Here is a 20902-nt window from a genome sequence, read left to right as displayed (position 1 = left end):
TAAAGCCAAAAGAAAATTCATACTTAAATTTCCTCTCCATATTTAATAAGATTCGCTTACTGCCTGATTAATAATATCATTATCAATTACTAAAACTATTTCTACCGTAGCCATTTTTTGTTTCATTATCTTTCACTTCTCTAGAACAAGGTATAAACACACAATTTGTTCATATTAAATCAATTACCCATATTAAATGAATTATACATTCCAATAATTGGGAAGAAACATATTCTTACCTTCACTTCCCCCAACTCATGCTCTTTTTTTCTCTTTCATCACAGCCAGCAGTCATATAATGAAAGGTCACTCTATCACTACATATGAAGAAGCAGGCTTGTCTCAATTTTTTTTTAATTCTAAAGTAACTCACAAACAATACAAATACACTTGTGTGCAAAAGTTAGGCACCCTTGGTCAAATTGTACACTTCAATAAATCCTTAAGCAAACAGAAAATGGCAAAATTTCTACATGATACAAAACTACACACAACAGTGTTCTACAAATTTCAATGCATACTTTACAATTTACGTGCAGTTATTTACAGATTCAAGATAAGAAGATACACAGGGGCAGAGGTTTGGATACGCTTTCAGGCAGTACTTTGTAATACCTCCTTTGGCAGACATTTTCTGTAGCCAGCTGAGTTACTGTAGCTTTGCTTTTGGAATTTATTCTCACTCTTCATTAATAGAACTCTTCCAACTCAGAAACATTCTGAGACTTCTTGGCCTGCATTGTACTTTGGGATCTCCCCACCGATTTTCAATAACAACTAGGAACTGGGAAGACCATTGCAAATCCTATGTTTTCTTGTAACAGTTTCATGATTTATTTGGAGGTATATTTTAGCTCAAGAATTCCTGACATAAATGGAATGTTAACACAATTTAGAAGATGTTGCATGGGCACCGTGATGTAACTGGTACCTGCAGAAACAACCAACTGAAATAGTCTTGAAAATTTGAATGGAAACTTCAGGATAATACAAGAAATGTCACTTTGTAGAAAAAAAATGAGTATAAAAAAAAGAGTTTACATTTCTAAATAAAGGCTTCATCTTAAACTATTACCTAAAATAATATCTGTCTACATGGAGTGTCACTTTTTAGCTGCTATTTAGTCAAAAAGCATGGAAAACATGTAAAAAAATCTTCAACTTTTTTGAATGATTTTATTATAAACATGTTTTCTTGACAACAAAAATATCACATTTATCTAGGTTAGCCCATCTGAATAAAATTCCCATAGAATGCCAAAAAATTCTTCAAAGAAATTTCAACTGATGAACATGAACCTCAGCATTACATGCTAAATATATTTCACCCCCAATATCAGAAGTCTACTGATAATGTATGGCTCTGATCCAAGTTTATATTAACCAGTAAAGTAAATGTTATGATGAATAGTTTATTGTTGATCCCAAAAGTTGTTACTTTTCATCTGCTACAGAAATGGAAGAGGAAAGAACCACATCAGATATACAAAAGACATCTGTGTCCTAAGCATCCACATCAACATAACAGTTCAGTTCAGGAGACCAATTTATTTGCCAGGAACTACATCGGAATAATCCTTCAATACACCAGCTAAATGATCATTGTGAGTTTTGAACCTCCGTTTCTTCTGAGATGCTGGCTTCTTCCTCTTCTGGATAGGAACCTAAAAGAAGAAATATAGTCACATTCATGAGAGCCCTGTTTCCCGAAGGATTTTCACAGGTAAGGATCCCATAATACAGCCTTCTCAATTGTAGTCCCCCACCTGTGGAATATCTTGCTCCCCACTATTCCTATGATGAGCTGCCACAGAGAGGGGAACACTGGCTCACGGACAGAGTGCTGGAAAGGAATCTTTGTTTTGGAGTCTGCCTCTTTGGACTCTTTCAATTATGATTAATAGAGTGTTATTGTTTTTTGTTAATTTTGTTCAAACCAAATCACAATTTGATTATGGCCAGCTGCCAGCAAGAAAAAATAAACACACTCTAAATTTCAAAATGCATCATCTGTTGCATTCTTTAAGTTAGATAATGAAACTGATATATTGTAAGTGATTTGAAAATTCCCGTTGGTTAATAGAAAGGCTGCATAATAATCATCTGACCTTCAGGAGAGATTAAATTTTGACCCAAAGCCAAATAAAGTCTAAATGCAAAAGCATGTGTAATCATTTACATAATCTTTCTCCTGTTGCTTTTTAAAAATTTTGGTTCCTGCTGTCACAGCTGCTCTGCTTGGGAGTAGACAGCATAGAAATATCAGAAATAAACAATGAAACCTATTTGAGCCTTTAGAAAATTGTACATAACCCCCTTTTAAATAAGTAGAACATAAACTATATAGGTAAACCATCCACTAATACACAGGTGTTTGATCCAGAAATAATTGGAAATTACCCAATATCAGTTTTTGAAGCAGTGTGGCAAAATGTTTTGGCTATTACTCATGAGGGCATGAGTTTTTAAAAAATGCTCGGAGAGGTCCTGAGCAATCCCACCCCATCCCAAGACTGAAATTTTCCATTAGGGGATTAAGGGACAAAATGATTATCTTAAATTAGAAAGTTTAAGACATCTACTTTGTTTCTGTCCAATCCCCAAAAGATTTTGATATAGAAATGAAGTAAGCAAATAAGTAAACAAGTATATGTGTCTTTCAGAATTGCAATGCTTTTGTTAAACAAATCCATTTCTACACAAAGCTACATACACTAACCTCCCATTGAGGCTCAGCTTTCTAAGGTGCACACAAGCCCTACAGTTGTAAGAACCGAAATGTTTAAACTAAGAGCACACACCATTGTTACAGATTCTTGCAAAAAACTGATTGGTAGTACTGAGCAAAGGCACAAAAAACAGAGGAAGAGTGAACCGCATTCCCCTGACCATTCTTTCTAGTTCATAATTTACAACTCTTGTATTGCCAAACACTCACCTCACTTTCTAAGTATCAGAGTCTCTATTTCTTTTTTCAAAAGGGAAAAGCCAATTCTTTGTCTTTATTGTGGAATAGGGATAAATTAGAGCTATATAGAACTTACAAGTTCCAATCTCAAAAGAATTTTCATTCTTGAAGACTGAAGGCCAGACCAGATATTATCTGAACAAATGTGCAAATTCAGTTGCTCTCACTTCAAGGCTTATAATTTATACATTAATTTAGGTGGTGGTGGGAGGACAGTTAAGCACTCCTGCAAATGTCCCCACTTCTCTCATATTAGCATTATTTTAAAAATGGCTTTGTGATCCAAATTTGTTTTTGTACCTCTTATTTTTCCAAGAAGCCAAGGCACTTGCATGTGGTTTTAAATATACACAATGGCCAGACTGTACAGTTTATTAAGCACTTGCTAAAGAAATCATATGGTAGTATTTGAAAGGATTTGTAATTCTGCTCCTTTTGAATTTTAGGGAATTTTCTTCATGCTGGACAGTGGGAGAAAGACAGATCTCTATGCGAAACCATATTTCAGGATATTTTTGAATTTCTGTGCATGTAACATTCCTCTCTTGTGGGCAGTTCACATATGGGTCAATATTAGTCGATCTTTGTCTTAGGAATCTATGCTGTCCAAAGCAAGCAGCAGTAGTCAGGAAGGAACCAAGTCATTTCTCTGCAGGAGCAGTGGATTGCTATCATGGATACCAGTGAAGCCTCTAAACTAAAATAAGACCCAAGTGAGAGAACTGCCTCATTTAATGTTAGGAAAATGGATCCAGTCAATTGCCTTGTAATCTCATTCTCTTAAGCAATCCATTCATCTTTCCCTCTTGCATGCTTAAAATATCTTCATTTCCTATAAATTAAGTGTATTCATTCTGATGAAAGAAAAGGCTTATAGAAAGTTGCTTACTAATTTCTTTGGGCCTACATCTTGCATAGAGGAAATACCCTGGCGTTTCAGATAGTCTTCTATCTTCTCTTCATCCATAGAATCCACAGGAACACTCCTCCAAAGTTTTTGAAATTCTAAAATCCCAAAATGAATATTCATTAGTTTCCTTACTCCTTTCATAATTATACTGCTCAACTGACATCCCACATTGCTATATAAAATAGTAACAACAAGCATAACCTTTATGAAGAATTGTACAGAATAAGAAAACGGGGTCAAGATACGTAAATATTAGCATACAAGAAATCTAAGACAGAAGAACTAAAATTAGATAATCACAAAATGATTTAATGTTTAAATATATGCAATCATAATTACTATTAAATATTTGTGCCACAGTGAATAAAAAAGAGCAAAGTAAATACCAATTCCCACTCTCAAGAGTTCCATCAATCTCTTGGGATCTGACTCTACTCCCAGACTGGGTTATGTTTATAAGAGCCATGGTGCCACAATGGTTAGAATGCAGTGCTGCAGGCTACTTCTGCTGACTGCCAGCTTGCCAGTAGTTTGGCAGTTCAATTCTCACTGGCTCAAGGTTGATTCAGCCTTCCATCCTTCTGAGGTCAGTAAAATGAGGACCCAGATTGTTGGGGGCAATATTCTGACTCTGTAAACCGCTTAGAGAGGGCTGCAAAGCATTGTGAAGCGGTGTATAAGTCTAAGTGCTGTTGCTATTACCTAATGAAGAAGGGCTTTATTTAATGAATTTATTTTAAAGCTAAAGAGAATTGGAGCCTAAATGCAGTCCAGATTCACCCACATCTGAATGGATATAGGACTATGAAATACAAAGGGCATTGAAAGTTACAGCAAATCTGCAGTGTTGTTATTGCTCAATTTCATAATTAGAGCAAAATGTGGCTGGATGATTGAGAAGGCAGATAATTTTCCCCATAACCTCTTTCTGAGAATTAAGTCAAATGCAGACTTAAGGAAGGAAACGTTTTCTCTGGAGACAGGAAATGCCCTTCAACCCTAGGTATTGCTCACAATGCTCGGCAGGCTGACTGGGCAAGTTTGCTGGACTTTTGAGGTTCAAGATCAGAACTATAACAGATTTACACCAATTGGCTGACATCTGAAGTGTGCAATGCATACATGTGAATAGTTTAGCCAAAACTAGAGCCCCATCAATCAATATTTGATGCTGAGATTTCAGAGCAGATTTACTTTTTTTGGGCTAAGAGAAAAGTTTGGTGATCTCAAATAGCCACTAAAGCAGGGGTGAAATGCTCCCGGTTCGGATCAGATCGCCCGATCCGATAGCGATGGAGGCAGGTGGTTCGGAGAACCGGTAGCAAAAATCCCTGCCCCCTTCCCATGCCCAGTTGAGCCACACAATCATCAGAGGCTTTTTTTTTACTTTTAAAAGCATTTTTTCTACAACCTTTTCGGCCAAAAAAATGCTTTTAAAAGTAAAAAAAAAGCCTCTGATGATCGTGCGGCTCAGCTGGGATCGTCAAAGCCTTTTGAAAGCATTTTTTCTACAAACTCTTCACCGAAGAGGTTATAGAAAAAATGGTTTTAAAAGTAAAAAAAAACGGCCACGCCCCCCCAGTCACATACCCCCCCCCCACCAAGCCATGCCCACAGAACCGGTAGTAACAAATTTTAGATTTCATTTTTTTCCCATATTTTTTTTATTATTAACATATAAAAAAAAATTAACATACATAATATACATGAATCATAATATATAATATATAACAATATACAGAATACAAACAATCAACGAGTGCTTCCCCACCCCTCGGGATCATTCCTGCTTCCAGAATCTTAAAGCTACTTCTGGTGGTGGTATCCCTCTTCCTCCAGAAAACACATATATTAGGAACTGTTTCCAGATTCCATTGAATTCGTTTACCTTCATTATGCCCCTCCTTACTTTAATATTGCAAGTCAATTTATCATTTATGGCAATATCCCACACTTCCTTGTACCATTCTTCTAAACTATAAACCCTTTGTGTCTTCCAGTTCCTAGAAATCATTAACCTTGCTGCGGTCAACAAATTTATTATCAATTCTTTTTTACATTTTATATCTTCCAATAGTGAAAGTAATGTTACCTTTGGTGCCTCTTCTACCTTTATTCCTACAATTTCTTCTATCTCCTTAAACACCATCTTCCACAATTTTTGCACAAATTTACAATCCCACCACATATGTAAATACGTTCCTTTTCCCCCACAACCTCTCCAACAGTTATCTGAATAGTGCTGATTCATATTGCTTAATCTAACCGGAATTAAGTACCACCTCCATACCATTTTGTAGTAATTCTCTTTTATTCTTACTGACATATTTCTCAACACTCTTTGTTGCCAAATTCTGTCCCAACTCTGTTGCCCTATTTGTATCTTCAAATCGGTTTCCCATACCATCTTTCCTAAATTTCCCCTCTCCTCTTCCTCCAACAATATTTTATAGATTCCGCTCATTAAGCCTTTTATCCCTTTATTTTCTTCCTTTACAGTTTGATTTTTTTCAATTAATTCCTCAAACCTCGTTAACTCTCTACACTCTCCATTTTCTCTTATCCAATTTTTAGTCCATTGTTCCACTTGGCTATAATTTAACCAAGACAACCGTTTTCCTTCTAGAACCTCTTCCAATTCCCCACGTGTCCTCATTCCTCCTAACCATTCCCTTAATTACATTTTATTTTTCTCTTTTAAAATTTCATTCACTTTATTCACTTTCTTCATTTTACCACTGCACTAAAGTCCAACCATGTGTGCTTTTTAGATCGCTGTCCGAAGCTGACATGCAGCTGGTGTTTGGAGATATGCCTACATAATGGAAGAGGATTATTTTTTTTGTCTTTTGTTATTTTTTCTTAATGACAATACAATAGTCCTTGGATTACAATGGAAATTGGGACTGGAATTTTTATCATAAGCAATGCGGATATAAAATGCAGTGCTAAGTGACCACATCCCTTAGCAACTGCAATCCTGGCAGTCCTGGTTGCTGTTGTTAAGGGAGGACCACACATGATTGTGAACTGAGAAGAGGCAGAAGTCTGACATAAGCAGGATGGCGGGTGCTATGGACCCGTGTCAAAGCTGGCACTACAGAGCATAGGCAGGCAGATACTATGGGCAGGCTCTATAGGGTGAGGGTGGATGCTACAGGCAAGCACAATGAAGTGTGGGCAGGTACTGCGGGTGGATCTATAGATTATGGACACATAGGCAAAAAAGCAGGAGCAGGAATGAGATGCAACCTCCTCCTAGCTTCCCCATTGACTTTGGCTTGTGGGAAGCCGAGAGGGAAAGAAGATGGTGATTACATGACCGTGAGATGCTGCAACGGTAATTCAGTGTCAATTGCCGAGAGCCTAAACTATGATCACATTTAGTGCCATTGTTGAGTCTGAACTGTCCCTGAATAAATGGTTGCAACTCACTCAAGGATAACCTGTACAGGAGAGTGGCTATAGCCTGTGGATTGGTAAAACCTATAGATTTTTGTTATTCTGGACTGAGTTATAGTACATTGTTGTTTGAATGAGGACTTAGCTTATTGGGTGTCTATATTGTTTTGTTTTTTTAACCCAATGGGTTTTAACTAATAGATCAAATTCATTTCCTAATAAACTTATTGGCACTTTGGCAAATGGAATCTCTCAGCCTAATCACACTATTCAAGTCAATGAAGGATATACAGATAGTTCTCAGCTTAGAACCACAATTGAGTTCACAAAGTAGGATCACAATTGAGTCCACAATCCAGGTTATGTGTCAATCATGTGACTGTCTTGCTCAATAACGGCAATTGCAGCTCTCTCCATTGCAGTTGAGACGAGTACCTGTTCTTACAATATTTCTGAAGGCTAGAAAGAGCCTCAAAAACATCACGAGCAAAATGCCATCTGTTACGATGTTCTGAGGCTCTTTCCTCTTTTGGAAAAACTGCATTGCCTAGTTTTCTACAGTAATTGCGCCTAATGTTGTTCAGCCACACTTGTCAGCAGCTGCACGGAAAGAGAAGGTAAGCAGACCTATGTGGCGGGATAGTGAGAAGGCCAAAGCCTTCTGGGAATGGTGGGAAGGGGAAGTGGTGGGGTGGGGTAGAGGTCCAGTCTTCCAGAAGAGTGATGGAAAGTGATGGAAAGGGGGAAAGGCCCATATACTGGTGTGCCTAGCTGGCTGAGGCCTCCCAACCTGCAATGGGGAAAACTTGAGGCACTCCCATGATAGTAAGATCAGGCACACTGACAAGTGCCCACATTTTTGTCATGTGCCTGCAGAGTGCTGCAATATTCAGAATTTTGAGGGGATCATAGGTCCCTTTATTCATCACCATCATAATTTCAAACTGTCACTGAACAAATGGTTAGAAGTCAAGGACTACCTGTAAAAGCATCTGCTGTTTCTCAGTTGATTAAACATTCTATGATTGATATACTGGTTTTGATTTATTTATTTAATTTTGTGGATTGTATTTTCATCCTATCATTCTTTTATGAGGCCCTAATAACAACCACCACCACCACAACAACTTTACATGGGTTTGGGATTTATTTCACAATACTTAGGGTTGGGGTTTTTTTTTACTTCTTGCTATTGATGCATTGATATATTTGTGAATATTAATTCAGTGTATTTGGATGATTAATATTAAACAGCCATTGCACCTGATAGTTTTAATATGCTAGGCAACTACTGCCATTAATATCTCATCCCACTGTTTCTCCTTAACATTAAAAGAAAATATAACATCATTATCTTTGATGCTTTCTGATCCCCAATGGCAACATTATGCAGCAAAGCCAGAGAACCCTGAATACAATGACCTCACCAAACTGGAAAAAAGTTGGCCATCGGCAGCCACATGTTCCCTACGTCACTTGTTTTGGATCCAAAGTATAAAAGATTCATTGTACTATATTCAAGTTTTTAAAATTGCATTATAATACAAAGTGACTTTGAAATAACTCCCAAATTACTCAAGCCAAACATTTTGCCTCTTGATCACAGAAAATAAAGGGGACAAGAGCAACAAAACTCAGATAAACTGCAGGCAACCTGCCTCCATATATCTTTTCAAGTGCTTTCCTGGAATGCCTTTATCAAGGCTGTGGCTGGTACAATTTCATTTCCCTTCATTCCATACTGATTAAGTCAGACAGAGTCTGTCAATGGGCCTTGTTCACAAGCCATAAATAAAATGTAAAGTATAAATTCAGGAAGTTCTTTCAAGTATTTCTACCTATGCAAAGATTTGTTTTGGTGTACTGAATAAATAATTTGGGCAGACTGGTGCAAGCCAAAGCAATAATCCATAACATTCTTTCTTTTATAGAGCTCTGGTTTTATAGAGCTCTACTCAATACACTGAGTGCCAGCTCTTGGATATTTCTTCTCAAGTCGTGAAAATTCTACTACTTCAGACTTCAAAACTACTTAGGACCAAAAGCAATCTATTGGAAATATTATATTGTATCTGGATTTTAAAAGCAAATCCTAGTGTAAACATGTGTTTTGTGAGTACAGAGAACACCAATGAGTCTCCAATGTCCTCAACCAAGTGATCCCTGGTGCTAGAGTTGGCAAAACATAGTCTCTGTATCAAGAAAGATGAGGTGCCCAAAGGAGCTGCCATACAATTGCCATCCCATTGATCCCATCAGTCATCCGGCTCTAATGTCCATCCCTCACTACACAGAAGTTGTTCTTTTTCATCCTTGCACATTTCTTGTACAGTCTTATATTCTTATGGTTTCATATACATTGTGAGTATGGCAAATCCACATTTATAAAATAGAAGTGTTGCAAAGAAAGCGTATTTTAAAATAATTACAATGGGACTATATAAAAAGTATTATACTGCTTCAATAGTCTCTGTAGAAAAAATAATTATTGCATTACCTCCTCATGACTGGGAAAAACTAAAGCAGCTGCTGGCCCCTAATTACTATGGTAATTCTACTAAAAACACAGATAGTATAAGAGGAAGTATAATACTTGAAAACCTCCTCAAACATGCAAAACAAACTGAATATAAGCAATTTAAATAATTAATTGTCCTATTGACTCAAAACAGTACTTTAATGAGGTGAAAATTGTATTTCATTGAAATGAAACATCAAACACAGAACATAGAATTACAGGGTTGGAAGGCATCCTGGAGGTTTTTTAGTCCAACCCCCTACTCCAGCAGGAGACTCTATCCATAATATCCTAACATCCAAAACATTACAATAGCTCTGATCTTACATACTACCGTTATGGAATAAGCAAGATGTAAAAGTCTCAGTAAAAAGTCTATAGTTTTTAACTCTAAAGTCAAAACATTAGCAACTTCAGGTTGTTCTCAACTTACCCAATTAAGCATTTTGATTAAGCCAAACTATACTTAATGCTTTGAGGCCAAACGTAGCCCAATAAAATCTTGTTTGCTACATATCCTTTCCTATATATTTTCAACTATATCACATTTATTCAAGCATTTTTTTTTCTTCTAAACCCTTCCCACAGTACTTGGCTGATTAACCCTAATTGTAGGGAAAAAAGGAAGAAAAAAGGGAGATTCTACAGCTAGCATGAAAAGGGATGAAGAGAATCATTTGACAGTGCCAAGAAACAAATCTAAAAACTGAAATGAAGTGTAATATAGAAGAATCATTATTAGGAGGCAAAAGAGAGAAAGATCTGCAGAAATAAAAGAAATAAATATGAGAGTAATAGCATTATCCTTGTCTTTCCCAGACCCTGGAATTTACAGTTAAGCTTTGTTATCACCAGTGCTCAAATCATATCAGTTCTTACAAGCAATCCTGCATTCAGCACAACTTTCTGCAGAAACAACTTATACACATACAGCAGTAAGCACGTATGTGCTTACTTTCTGCTAAGATCACCAAAGCATCATCAGCAAGGGACAGAAAAGGCACAAAGATATAGATAATCCTTGGGTTATGACAGCAATTGGGACTGGAATTTCCATTGCTAAAGTGCAACATCATGTGGCCATATTGCTTAATGATGGCAATCCCAGTTGCCATCATTTAATAAACACTGTGTAGTTGTTTGGTGAGAACCCTATAATATATGGCCTATATGAATGCAATGTGGGAAGAGGCATGAATCAGGAAGAGTTCCCTTATGCTGCTGAAAATTTCTCCCAGGCAAGCAGGTCAGCAGGCAAAAGCTATAAGAAGGTGGACAAGAGCGATAAGTGGATGGCAGAGTGTTGTGAACAGGTACTACATAGATGTAGGGGCAGGTACTATGGTATATCTACAAGTGGGTAAGTGCCATAGGTGGGGCTTACAGAATATGAGATCCCCATGCCACCTGGGGGATCCTCATGAGAAAAGTGGTGGGAACGGGAGCAAGTTGTGGGGGCAAAGTTGCAACCTCCTTCTGGCTTTTCCATTGACCTTATTTGGTGAGTTCTATGGAAGCAAAGAGAAATTCTGTTTGCCTCTAGGGTATAGGGGCATGTTTTAGCCAAGAGTCTGTAATAAGATCTTTTATCTGTATACTAGTTTATAACTTGATTGGTCTTTGAAAATTATTGTCTGTGAACTTCATTATATCAGTGCAATCAGTTATTTTATAGATATATATTGGAAACTGAGCAGCCGATCCCTCACACCTTGGATCTGTCCCAAATGTATAGACTCCTTGATGGTTTTTTATGTGAAATTCTTTTAATGGTGTTTTGAGTTTTTCTTCTCTTTGCCAGACACTAATAGACTATGACTCCTTATCTGCCTCACATACTGGGGCCAGCGGGGAAGATATTAAAAGAATTAATTCCCCAGGAAGATGGGTGGTAACAGCACTAACACCAATCCAGAAAGTAGAGTCAGTGTGTATAATCCCAGAGAGTTTCGGGGAAATGAATTCTGAGATCTTAAATCTCTTAGACCATGGGCTCAATCCTGCTGTTGCATCCACTCTATGCATAATTAATTCTCCCTGTAACCATTTTCATAAAGTAAAGAGTTCCAAAGAGTTCCAATGTATTTTTTTCCCCTCTAACCTTCCCATAGATAGCCTTTTCTGAACAACCATACTTTCAACATGTATTTGCCCTGAAGGTTTATAAAAAGGCACTTTGATACTGGCAGTTCTAATCTTCATGCTTTTCTTTACATGGAACCCACCTACAGATTTACAAATTGCATGCAAAAGTTTGGCCACTCCAGTCAAATTTTATGTGCTTCCCTAAGCACGTGTACAAATTTCAGAAGGATATTGGCTTTAATTCTGACCCATGCAAAAATTGTAGCAGCTCTTCTTCTTTAGGGATTTATCATCAGAAATTGACTAAGAAAATTTAAAACTTCCCATGCAATATTATTTCCTCATTTTCAAGATCCCTTACCTGCCTAGTCATCATCAGCTCAGACTTAACATATATATAAAATGACATTAGTGACTATTTAAAATATAAATTAACTTAGAAAATGTATTTTTATAAATTGCCATGAAAATATGACAACTAAGTAAATAAAAATAATTAAATACTAAATGTAAATACTAAAAGTCAAATAACTATAGAGGCAACACAGAGGACTTATAAGATAATACTGCCATCTAGAGATTAATTTAAGGATTTACTTTCCTACCTTCACTCTGATATTATTTGATAGTATAGTTTTAAATTAATCTGCAAATGTATTATTTTGTTATTTATTATATATTAATTTAATTTGAATGGCCTCCCACTCACCATGCAACTCCTGATCCAATGCCTGAGGAAAAAATAGATCTTCAGTATCCAAACTCAAGTCTCCACACAATTAGGAAGCTCACTATGTGATTTTAGACTAGTGATTTTTTCTCAAGTCCAATCTATCATGGGTTTGAGAGTAAAATGATGTGGTCCTATATACTGACTTCTTTACCGGAAAAGTAAGATAAGCAAAAAATAAACAAATAAGCAAACATTACTACTTAATTTACCACAGTTTGTTTAATGACTGAAGTTACAATGGCACTGAAAAAAGTGACATGACTATTTTTCACATGATCATTGCAGCATCTCCATGCTCAAGTGATCAAAATTCAAACACTTGGAAATTGACATAAATATGACAATTGCAGTGTCCTGGTCTCATGTGATCACCTGTGTCTTTCTGATTCACTTAACAATTATATAAAATTGTAGTAATTCACTTAACAACTGTGGCAAGAGAGACTGTAAAATGGGGCAAAACTCACTTAACTGTTCTCACTTACAAAACAGAAATTTTGGGCTCAATTGTGGTCATAAGTTGAGAACACAAGCAAGTAGGGCAGTACAACAAACTGTTATAATGTAAAGCAAGCTTCTGTTCCAGAGTCAAGTCATTCTGTTTCATTGTCTGTCACTATAATTTTCTCCCCCCCCCCCCAACTCCCAACACTCACTGGCTATATTTTTCTGTTCAAAATTCCAACTGCTTCTGTTAGAAACGGTTTTCACTCCTTTTCAGCAGAACTTTATGAACAGAAAACTTCCACAAGTTATCATTCTGTTCTTTCTTTCCTCAGTCCTTATTGAGCTATTTTAGATACCTGCCTTTTTATTTTCTGCTTTGGTTATATTCTGTAGGATACAATTAACATCAGGGGTGAAATCCAGCAGGTTCTAACAGGTTCTGGAGAACCAGTAGTGGAAATTTTGAGTCATTCGGAGAACCGGCAAATACCACACTCTGGCTGGCCAGAGTGAATGGAATGGAGATTTTGCAATATCCTTCCCCCAGGAGGAGAGGGAATGGAGATTTTGCAGTCTCCTTCCCCTGCCACGCCCACCAAGCCACGCTCACAGGGAAAAAATTTGGATTTCACCCCGGTTAACATTCTTATAGCCATACTTATAGCAAAAAAGACATTTCTTTTTGTTTCGTATGTTTTCCTTCTTTAATGGAAGGTATAAATCATTTCACCTCTGTTAAGGAAGATCTTAGCAAAAACGTTAGACTCACTGATCAAATGAAGAAAATAAATAATCTAATCTAAATGCAGAACATTTGTTTAAAGAATTTGGGTGAAATCTAAGTTTCTCTCAAAGGGAAGGAAATAAATTATAATTCCTAGATCAAAACTTAGAAATTTTAGAAAATCAAATAAAAGAATTTATCAAAGATCTGTCAGTTTGACTTTGACAATTAGTGATTTCTTTGCAAAGAATAGAGAGTATTCAGACATTAGAAACTAGTTTATCAAGAACACTGATGTACAGCTAGTCCTCAACTTACAGCAGTTTGTTTAGTGACCGTTCAAAGTTACAATGGCACTAAAAAAGTGACACGATATTTTTCACACTAATGACCATTGCAACATTCCCATGGTCACATGATTTACATTCGGGTGGTTGACAACTGGTTCATATTTATGATGGTTGCAATGTCTTGGGGTCATGTGATCATCTTTTGCAACCTTCTGACAAGCAAAGTCAATGGGGAAGTGATTCACTTAACAAATGTGGTAAGAAAAGCCATAAAATGGGACAAAACTCACTTAACAAATTTCTCACTTAGCAACATAAATTTTGGGATCAATTGTGGTCGTAAATTGAGAACTACCTGTACAACTCTGAATATGGGAGGAAAACATAATGGAATATTGTAATTCTCCACAGAGTTTAAGGAAAGCTAGACTATTTAGATAGCATATTCAAATTCAAGTTATTAAATGTTGAATGAACTGAGGCACAACCAAACAATATTTTTGCCATTTCAAACAATAAAATTAGCACATTTAGCATATATATATTTATGACACAGATGCAAAGTTACAGTTGAATGAAAAAACCAACCTTCATCCACTGTAAATTGACAGCTCTTATCATTGTAGAACAGGATTTTCTTCTTATCAGGACGGGTAACAAAGATGATCTGGTCTCCTAAAGCCTGCCTCAAATATAAATACAGAATGGTAAGTGTATATCAACTATAATTTCTAGAATGCCAAGATTTCGCACAACTGTGTCTGCAAATATAGATATAAAAAATGTTCAGCACTCAGAGCCCATTTTAGAATCAGACTGAAGTGGAAACTTGCAGTTGATTTGCTCCATGTATACAAGTAACAAATCTGTATCATTTGCAAGCATTTTATCACAGATTGGACAAAAATATTATATTCATAACTTTCTCCATTATATTTACACATTTTTAGTGTTTATTTCAGGGCTGCCAAACTCCCAGCCCACGGGCCGGATGCATCATGTGCTGGCCAAACCCACACCTGGTTTAGTGAAAGGGAAAAAAGAAAAAGACCAAATACGTCACATGAGGTCAATGTTTGACACCCCTGGTTTATTTATTAGATTTCTATCCCACTCAAGATGATATACCTTATATTTTTTCCTCTTAGTTATTTGCTCTCTATGAGGAAGACTGATCCAAAGCCATCCAATTAGATTCCGTGGCTGAGGATGGGCTAGAACTTGGGCCTCTCCACTACTGAAGGACAGATTAGCAAATTAGGAAAAAGTAACTAAGTGACTGACTGTTTGCTTTAGGTTTTGAAAAACTTATTATGTAACAGAGCTTTGCCATTATCTCTAGAAGAATAGATAATAGACATCAAGATTATTAACAAAGATTGGCTCCAAAAGGAGATAGTTCTTCCCTTGTTATACTGGACAAGGAAAGCGTAATTAATTGCCTTGCCAGTTACCCTTTGAGTATGTGTAATAGCTTCATGTGGCTTTGAGAAACGGTGCCACAGAGAACAACTAATTTAGAAATATGTTTTTAAAAATTAAGTAAAAATTTATCCTCATAAACTTTTTATGTAATATGGTTTCTATTATGTAAATTAGTCAGTGGTCTCTCAATGCCAAATAGCCTAAAGTGAGCAAATATGTACAAAAATACAATTCAATACCTGCCATTTTGTGAAAGAACATGTTATCCTAAGCTTTTGGCTTTAATCAAAAATAATAATGCATCTTAGAGGTGAAAAGCCAAAATTCAGAATCTTTTGCAGCCACAATCCTAAGGAATTACTGTCAACATCAGTTTTTCATTTGTAAATTTTCTAAATTTAAGCTGTACTGCTATAATTGTTTGGACGTAAATTTCACTGAATTAAATATATCTTTTGACAAGACATACAGTATATAGCTCAGCAGTGTAACATTGATTTGATAAAATGATAATGGCAATGGCTGCAATTTTAATCATCTCCATTTTAATGCTGATTTTTCTATTTTTAAATGTCTTTTTTATATGTGTTCTTTTTAGTGACTACTGAATCTAGCCAGTCACTTTTCATGAGATATTCGGCAGCTGCATAATTTTTTTCCAGCATTTCTTCTGTATTGCCAGTTTTTTACAGAACCTGGAAAAGCTCCAATTACTTCACTCCTGATTAGAAAAACAGGATCAATAATCAACACTATAAGCAACTTCTATTTTCTGACATCAATCATGAAATAACATGCAAACCAAGCAAAGAATAATTAAGAAATGAACCTGCCTGATATGAATAGCCAGAAATGGCTGAGTCTTAATATTAACCATTGGCTTTGAGGTGAATATGCTATATCAGCTATTATGCTACATTTTCTCAGATGTGACAAGGGTCTGTAACATAAGTTTATAATTCTTAAATCTCTTTTGGATAGTGTTATTATTTCATGAATACGTGTGTGTGTGTGTATGAGAGAGACAGAGAGAGAAAAAGAATGTATGTATATATGTGTACATGTATCGTTATTTGTATTTTAAACTGATACAAAGAAACAAATATAGCAATAGCACTTAGATTTATATGCCGCTTCACATTGCTTTACAGCCCTCTCTAAGCAGTTTATAGACTCAGCATATTGCCCGCAACAATCTGGGACCTCAGAAGGATGGAAGGCTGAGTCCACCTTGAGCCTCTCAGAATTGAACTCCTGGAGTAAGCAGTGAGTTAGCCGTGTAGTATGCATTCTAACCACTGCGCCACCACAAAATATATTAACCTATACAAATACATATACACATGGGATTTTTTTATACAGATTAGTGGCATGGTGGCCTAGTGGTGAAAATGCTCATTTCCCACTCGGAAGATTGAGAATTCAATCCTAGGTAGCAGCAGATATTTCTTTCCTTTAGGGCGCAAAGAAAAAGTATCTGCTGCAAACTCCATGTGGCGTCAGGAAGGGCATCCGACCAGTAAACACTCAGCTCCATTCAGTTGCCCCGATTCTACTCTGAACTAAGGGATTACAGTGTCGTAAAATTTGTATTTTATACTAATATTCCAACTTTATATTATCCAGTTTGCTAATTTTAATTTCTTCTCATTGTATATGTGCAACCTGATGAAGCCATTTAGGGTATTCTGATTTAATATTGTCCTTTAAATAATTTTTGGGTCTGTATTTATTTTTCTTAACTATTCAACATTTTGAATGTTTTAATATCCATTTTCTTGTGCTGGTTAATGACCATAATAAATATGAAATATAAATAAGTACATTCAAAGAAATTCAAAGACCTATTTTTTTTTCCAGATTCAGAAGCTGCTGAATTGTTCAAGAGGAGACCTGTGCTCTACATTATAATTGAAAGAGATGTTACTAATCCAAATGTCTTGTAACCAGTTGACAAATTTGAAAGATGCAATGATAAGTATTGCTTACCTTAATTGCTTTTTGTGCATTAGGAAGACCTTCCTCAATATCTTCCAAAAGTATTCCTCCTAATCCTCGTTGATCATGCTTATCCAAAAGCCTCAACAGGGCCTTTTTATCTTTTAAGTTATACTTAGGCTTGAAAGCATATTTCCCATCAATAACTTCTATTTTAGGATTGCTGACAAGGGCCTATAATGAAAACAAAACAAAAAAGAATTCAGCTAATAGGAAATAGCATACCATTTTCTATACATGGACTTTGTAAAATTAATAATGATTGAATTGTGTGTGCTACTGTTTATCACAGTATGAACAGAAGACTGAATAATTTTGAGAAATTAACAACAAAAAAGAATCTGCCTGAGGCATGTCTATATGAATCACCTCTGATCAGTCTCCTTAGAATAGCATATTTTGCTGTATCTGTAAGTAGTACTGATATACTTTAAACAGGGCTATTTTCATATTTTACTTTATTAAATGTATTAATTTAACTTAAATATTTTTTAAATGTGTGTGAAAATAAAATACCTAATTTTAATTGTAAAAAGCACAAAATATTTTACATATGGAAAACATCATAATCATACAAAAATATCTGAGAATACAAAGTGTGCATGTTCCTATACATATATTTATGTGTGTGTGTGGATAGATGGATAGATAGATAGATATAGCCGACAAATAGACACATGCATGCAAATATAATGTACTATTTGTTTATACAATTTCAACATTAAAAATAATTCATATATAATACCATACAAATGAAAGTTTATGAAGTTTCTATTCCTTGACAAATCTTGTAAAGTATTTTCTTCATGTAATTCGTTGACACTATATACAGTACGCTTAGAAAACAAACTTTTAGGGCCAAGTAACCTTAAAGTTAACAACATATATAAATTGTATAACCAGAAAGCAATACACTTATATTTGATACAGCCTTCATTGCTAGTTTTGGGCATGAAACTTGATAACAGTTGATCATCATATTTATTTAAACTAGTACCCTGAATTTTGTTACCTCACTCATTAACCACTGTTTCTGCTTCAGTCCAATGTCTAAGTGCTGTGTTTCATCTAATATTTCTTCTAGAGTTAATGGATGGGTATCACCACGTTGATGTCGTGTCTAGACAAAAAAACCAATTGATTTTATTATCTTTCAAAACTGTAACATTAGTTACATTAGAAGCTGACAAAATATGTGCAAAAATAATCTTGCTTAAATAGCTGAAGGACCTTAACTGCTTTAATTTCAATAGTTTATTTTACTAATTCTGCCTATGCTGCATTTTCACAGTATTAACCCAGATATTGAAAATGATGTGAATCACCTAAATAAATTACAACAGTATTAGAGCAATGTTATATTACTAGACAGCAGACCACAAATTAGAACAATTCAAAAGGACTTTATCACAAGTAGCTTTTATCCCAACCAACTTGCACCAGGATGTTTTCACTCTGGGTAAAGTAAGAGAGGCTTCTTGGCACAAATGAGTTTGAACAATACTACTGAACCACATTTTTAGGAAGTTTATTCAATTTGTATGTCAACATGCCATACAATTCCAGACTTGGCGTTCTTTCTACGGTTTGCAGGACTGCATATAACATTGCCCTATTCATCTTCAGCACATGCCCACATTACCATGGGAAGATTAACCCTGGGCAAACATGTTCCTCGCAGCAATCCCATTCAGTCTTTTGTGAGTTTGAAGCTCATGAATAAAGGGGGATTATCCAAATAATTATTAACAAAAAATCCAATCCAAAAACTATGCATAGTTCTGCATTACTTTTATTTACTATAAATAAAGAGACCACAGGGGAACTATATTCTAAATGCTGCGTTTACATAAAAATGCACAATTTTTAGTTAATTATAAATATTAAATGTACTCCATTCTAAGATAAAAAATGTCAAATCCCAATCTCAGTGTTCATTGACTCACTGTTCATAGTTCATCTGAGAGAACAAATATATTGTCCCAATTAGCAAACACAGGTATGAAATTCTTTTTGTACCTATTTTTTGTGTCATCGCACAATATTTAAATATTGTTGCTGAAATATGGTAATCATAAAAGGTGCACATAGTAAACTTGGTAGCAAAATTATACCTTCATATAGTTCACTATCTTTGCAAGCACTCCAAACTTGTAGCCAGAGCCTCCAGAAAGAGCTTTCAAATTAAAAGTTCCATTGTGGTCTGTAAAGGGGAAAAAAAATGGTACAGATTGTCATTCTGTAGGTCAGGCATAGTGAAATATATACTTGTGTAACCAAACCTATGAAAATATTGACCCATATACTTTATTGGGCTGTTAATAAAATTGGGAAATTTTATTATAAATTTATTAGAATTTTATTGAATCCTAAAAAAATTGGAGAAATCAGGATTTCTTAAAACACAATTCATTTTCAAATTCATTTTAAAGCACAAGACATTTTCAAGTCAACAAATTAAACATGCTACTCTAATATATATATATATATATAAATTTACAAATGTTTTCTTATTGTTCACTATATTGCTATACATCTCTTGGTCCAGATTTAAACTATTTATTCAAAAAATGAATTAATGCACTTTAATCAAAATTAACATCCTAAAAAATACAATTAAAAATAATCACAATTGACCTGGCTTATACACAGCTGAAAATCTCTATAATAATAATTGAGGGTTTTTTTAACTTTCTTAAAATAGAATTACAAAATAACTGTGTTATTTTGTGTTATAACTGTGTGTTTTTCAATTTATACTGAATTACAAGAATGTATATTTTCCTGCTTATAGGAAATTACTATCAGGACAACTCAGAATTTAAATCAATTGGTTAATCATAAAAAATACGGGAAGCAATTTATGGAAGCTACATTGGAAAAAAAATCAGTGTCCAGGAAAACATCTATGTTTGGTGCCCCCCAAAGAAATCCACTCTGTCTCTTTCCCTCTGTCTTCCTCCCTCTCTCCCTCCAAGCTCACATATTGCAATTTAAGAAAATGAGGGGATATAGAAGAAACTTACAAAATTGAAAAGAGGTTTCTGGAAAATATGTACAATGTACGCTATCATGGTTCCAGGTTACTTAAGATGGAATTAGCTCAAACTATTCCGGTCTCTTAGCCTGAAAAAGAACTGGAAACATAGCAGAGCTATATTTATTTCCCATCATGGTGAGATGATCGAGAAGGATGTTGTGTTTTGAAGTAATGAAAACTTCCCTGAAGAAAACTGCCTCAATGTTTTTTTTTGTTAAAACAGTTGCAATCAAATGAAAACACAAAGGATTCTAAGTAATCAATATTGTTCGAGAAAAGCACAGTGCGTAGACAATAGAAAGAACATTTAAAAAGCTTTGGGTAGATTAGGATTTTAAATATTATATTAAAAAAACCATTTC

At 35.3% G+C, this 20902-nt stretch overlaps 1 protein-coding gene across 1 annotated transcript in view; it reads right to left on the bottom strand.

Annotated features, from left to right (window-relative positions):
* Positions 1–337: 337 nt before the first annotated feature.
* GTF2E2 (general transcription factor IIE subunit 2) overlaps positions 338–20902 on the bottom strand; it is a 34708-nt gene continuing 14143 nt past the window's right edge. The window contains exons 3-8 of the mRNA XM_034410845.3: positions 19615–19703; positions 18513–18620; positions 17492–17674; positions 14666–14759; positions 3858–3973; positions 338–1664 (exon numbers count right to left, since the gene is read on the bottom strand). Of these exons, the coding sequence (XP_034266736.1) occupies positions 1548–1664; positions 3858–3973; positions 14666–14759; positions 17492–17674; positions 18513–18620; positions 19615–19703 (707 nt within the window). The 3' untranslated portion in view covers positions 338–1547. The remainder of the gene's footprint in view (positions 1665–3857; positions 3974–14665; positions 14760–17491; positions 17675–18512; positions 18621–19614; positions 19704–20902) is intronic.

The sequence above is a fragment of the Pantherophis guttatus genome, chromosome 2 (assembly GCF_059756535.1).
Source record: "Pantherophis guttatus breed Tessera chromosome 2, ASM5975653v1, whole genome shotgun sequence".
Lineage (NCBI taxonomy): Eukaryota > Metazoa > Chordata > Lepidosauria > Squamata > Colubridae > Pantherophis > Pantherophis guttatus.
The sequence above is the reverse complement of the archived record's forward strand: the minus strand, read 5'-3'. Positions and strand labels throughout refer to the sequence as shown.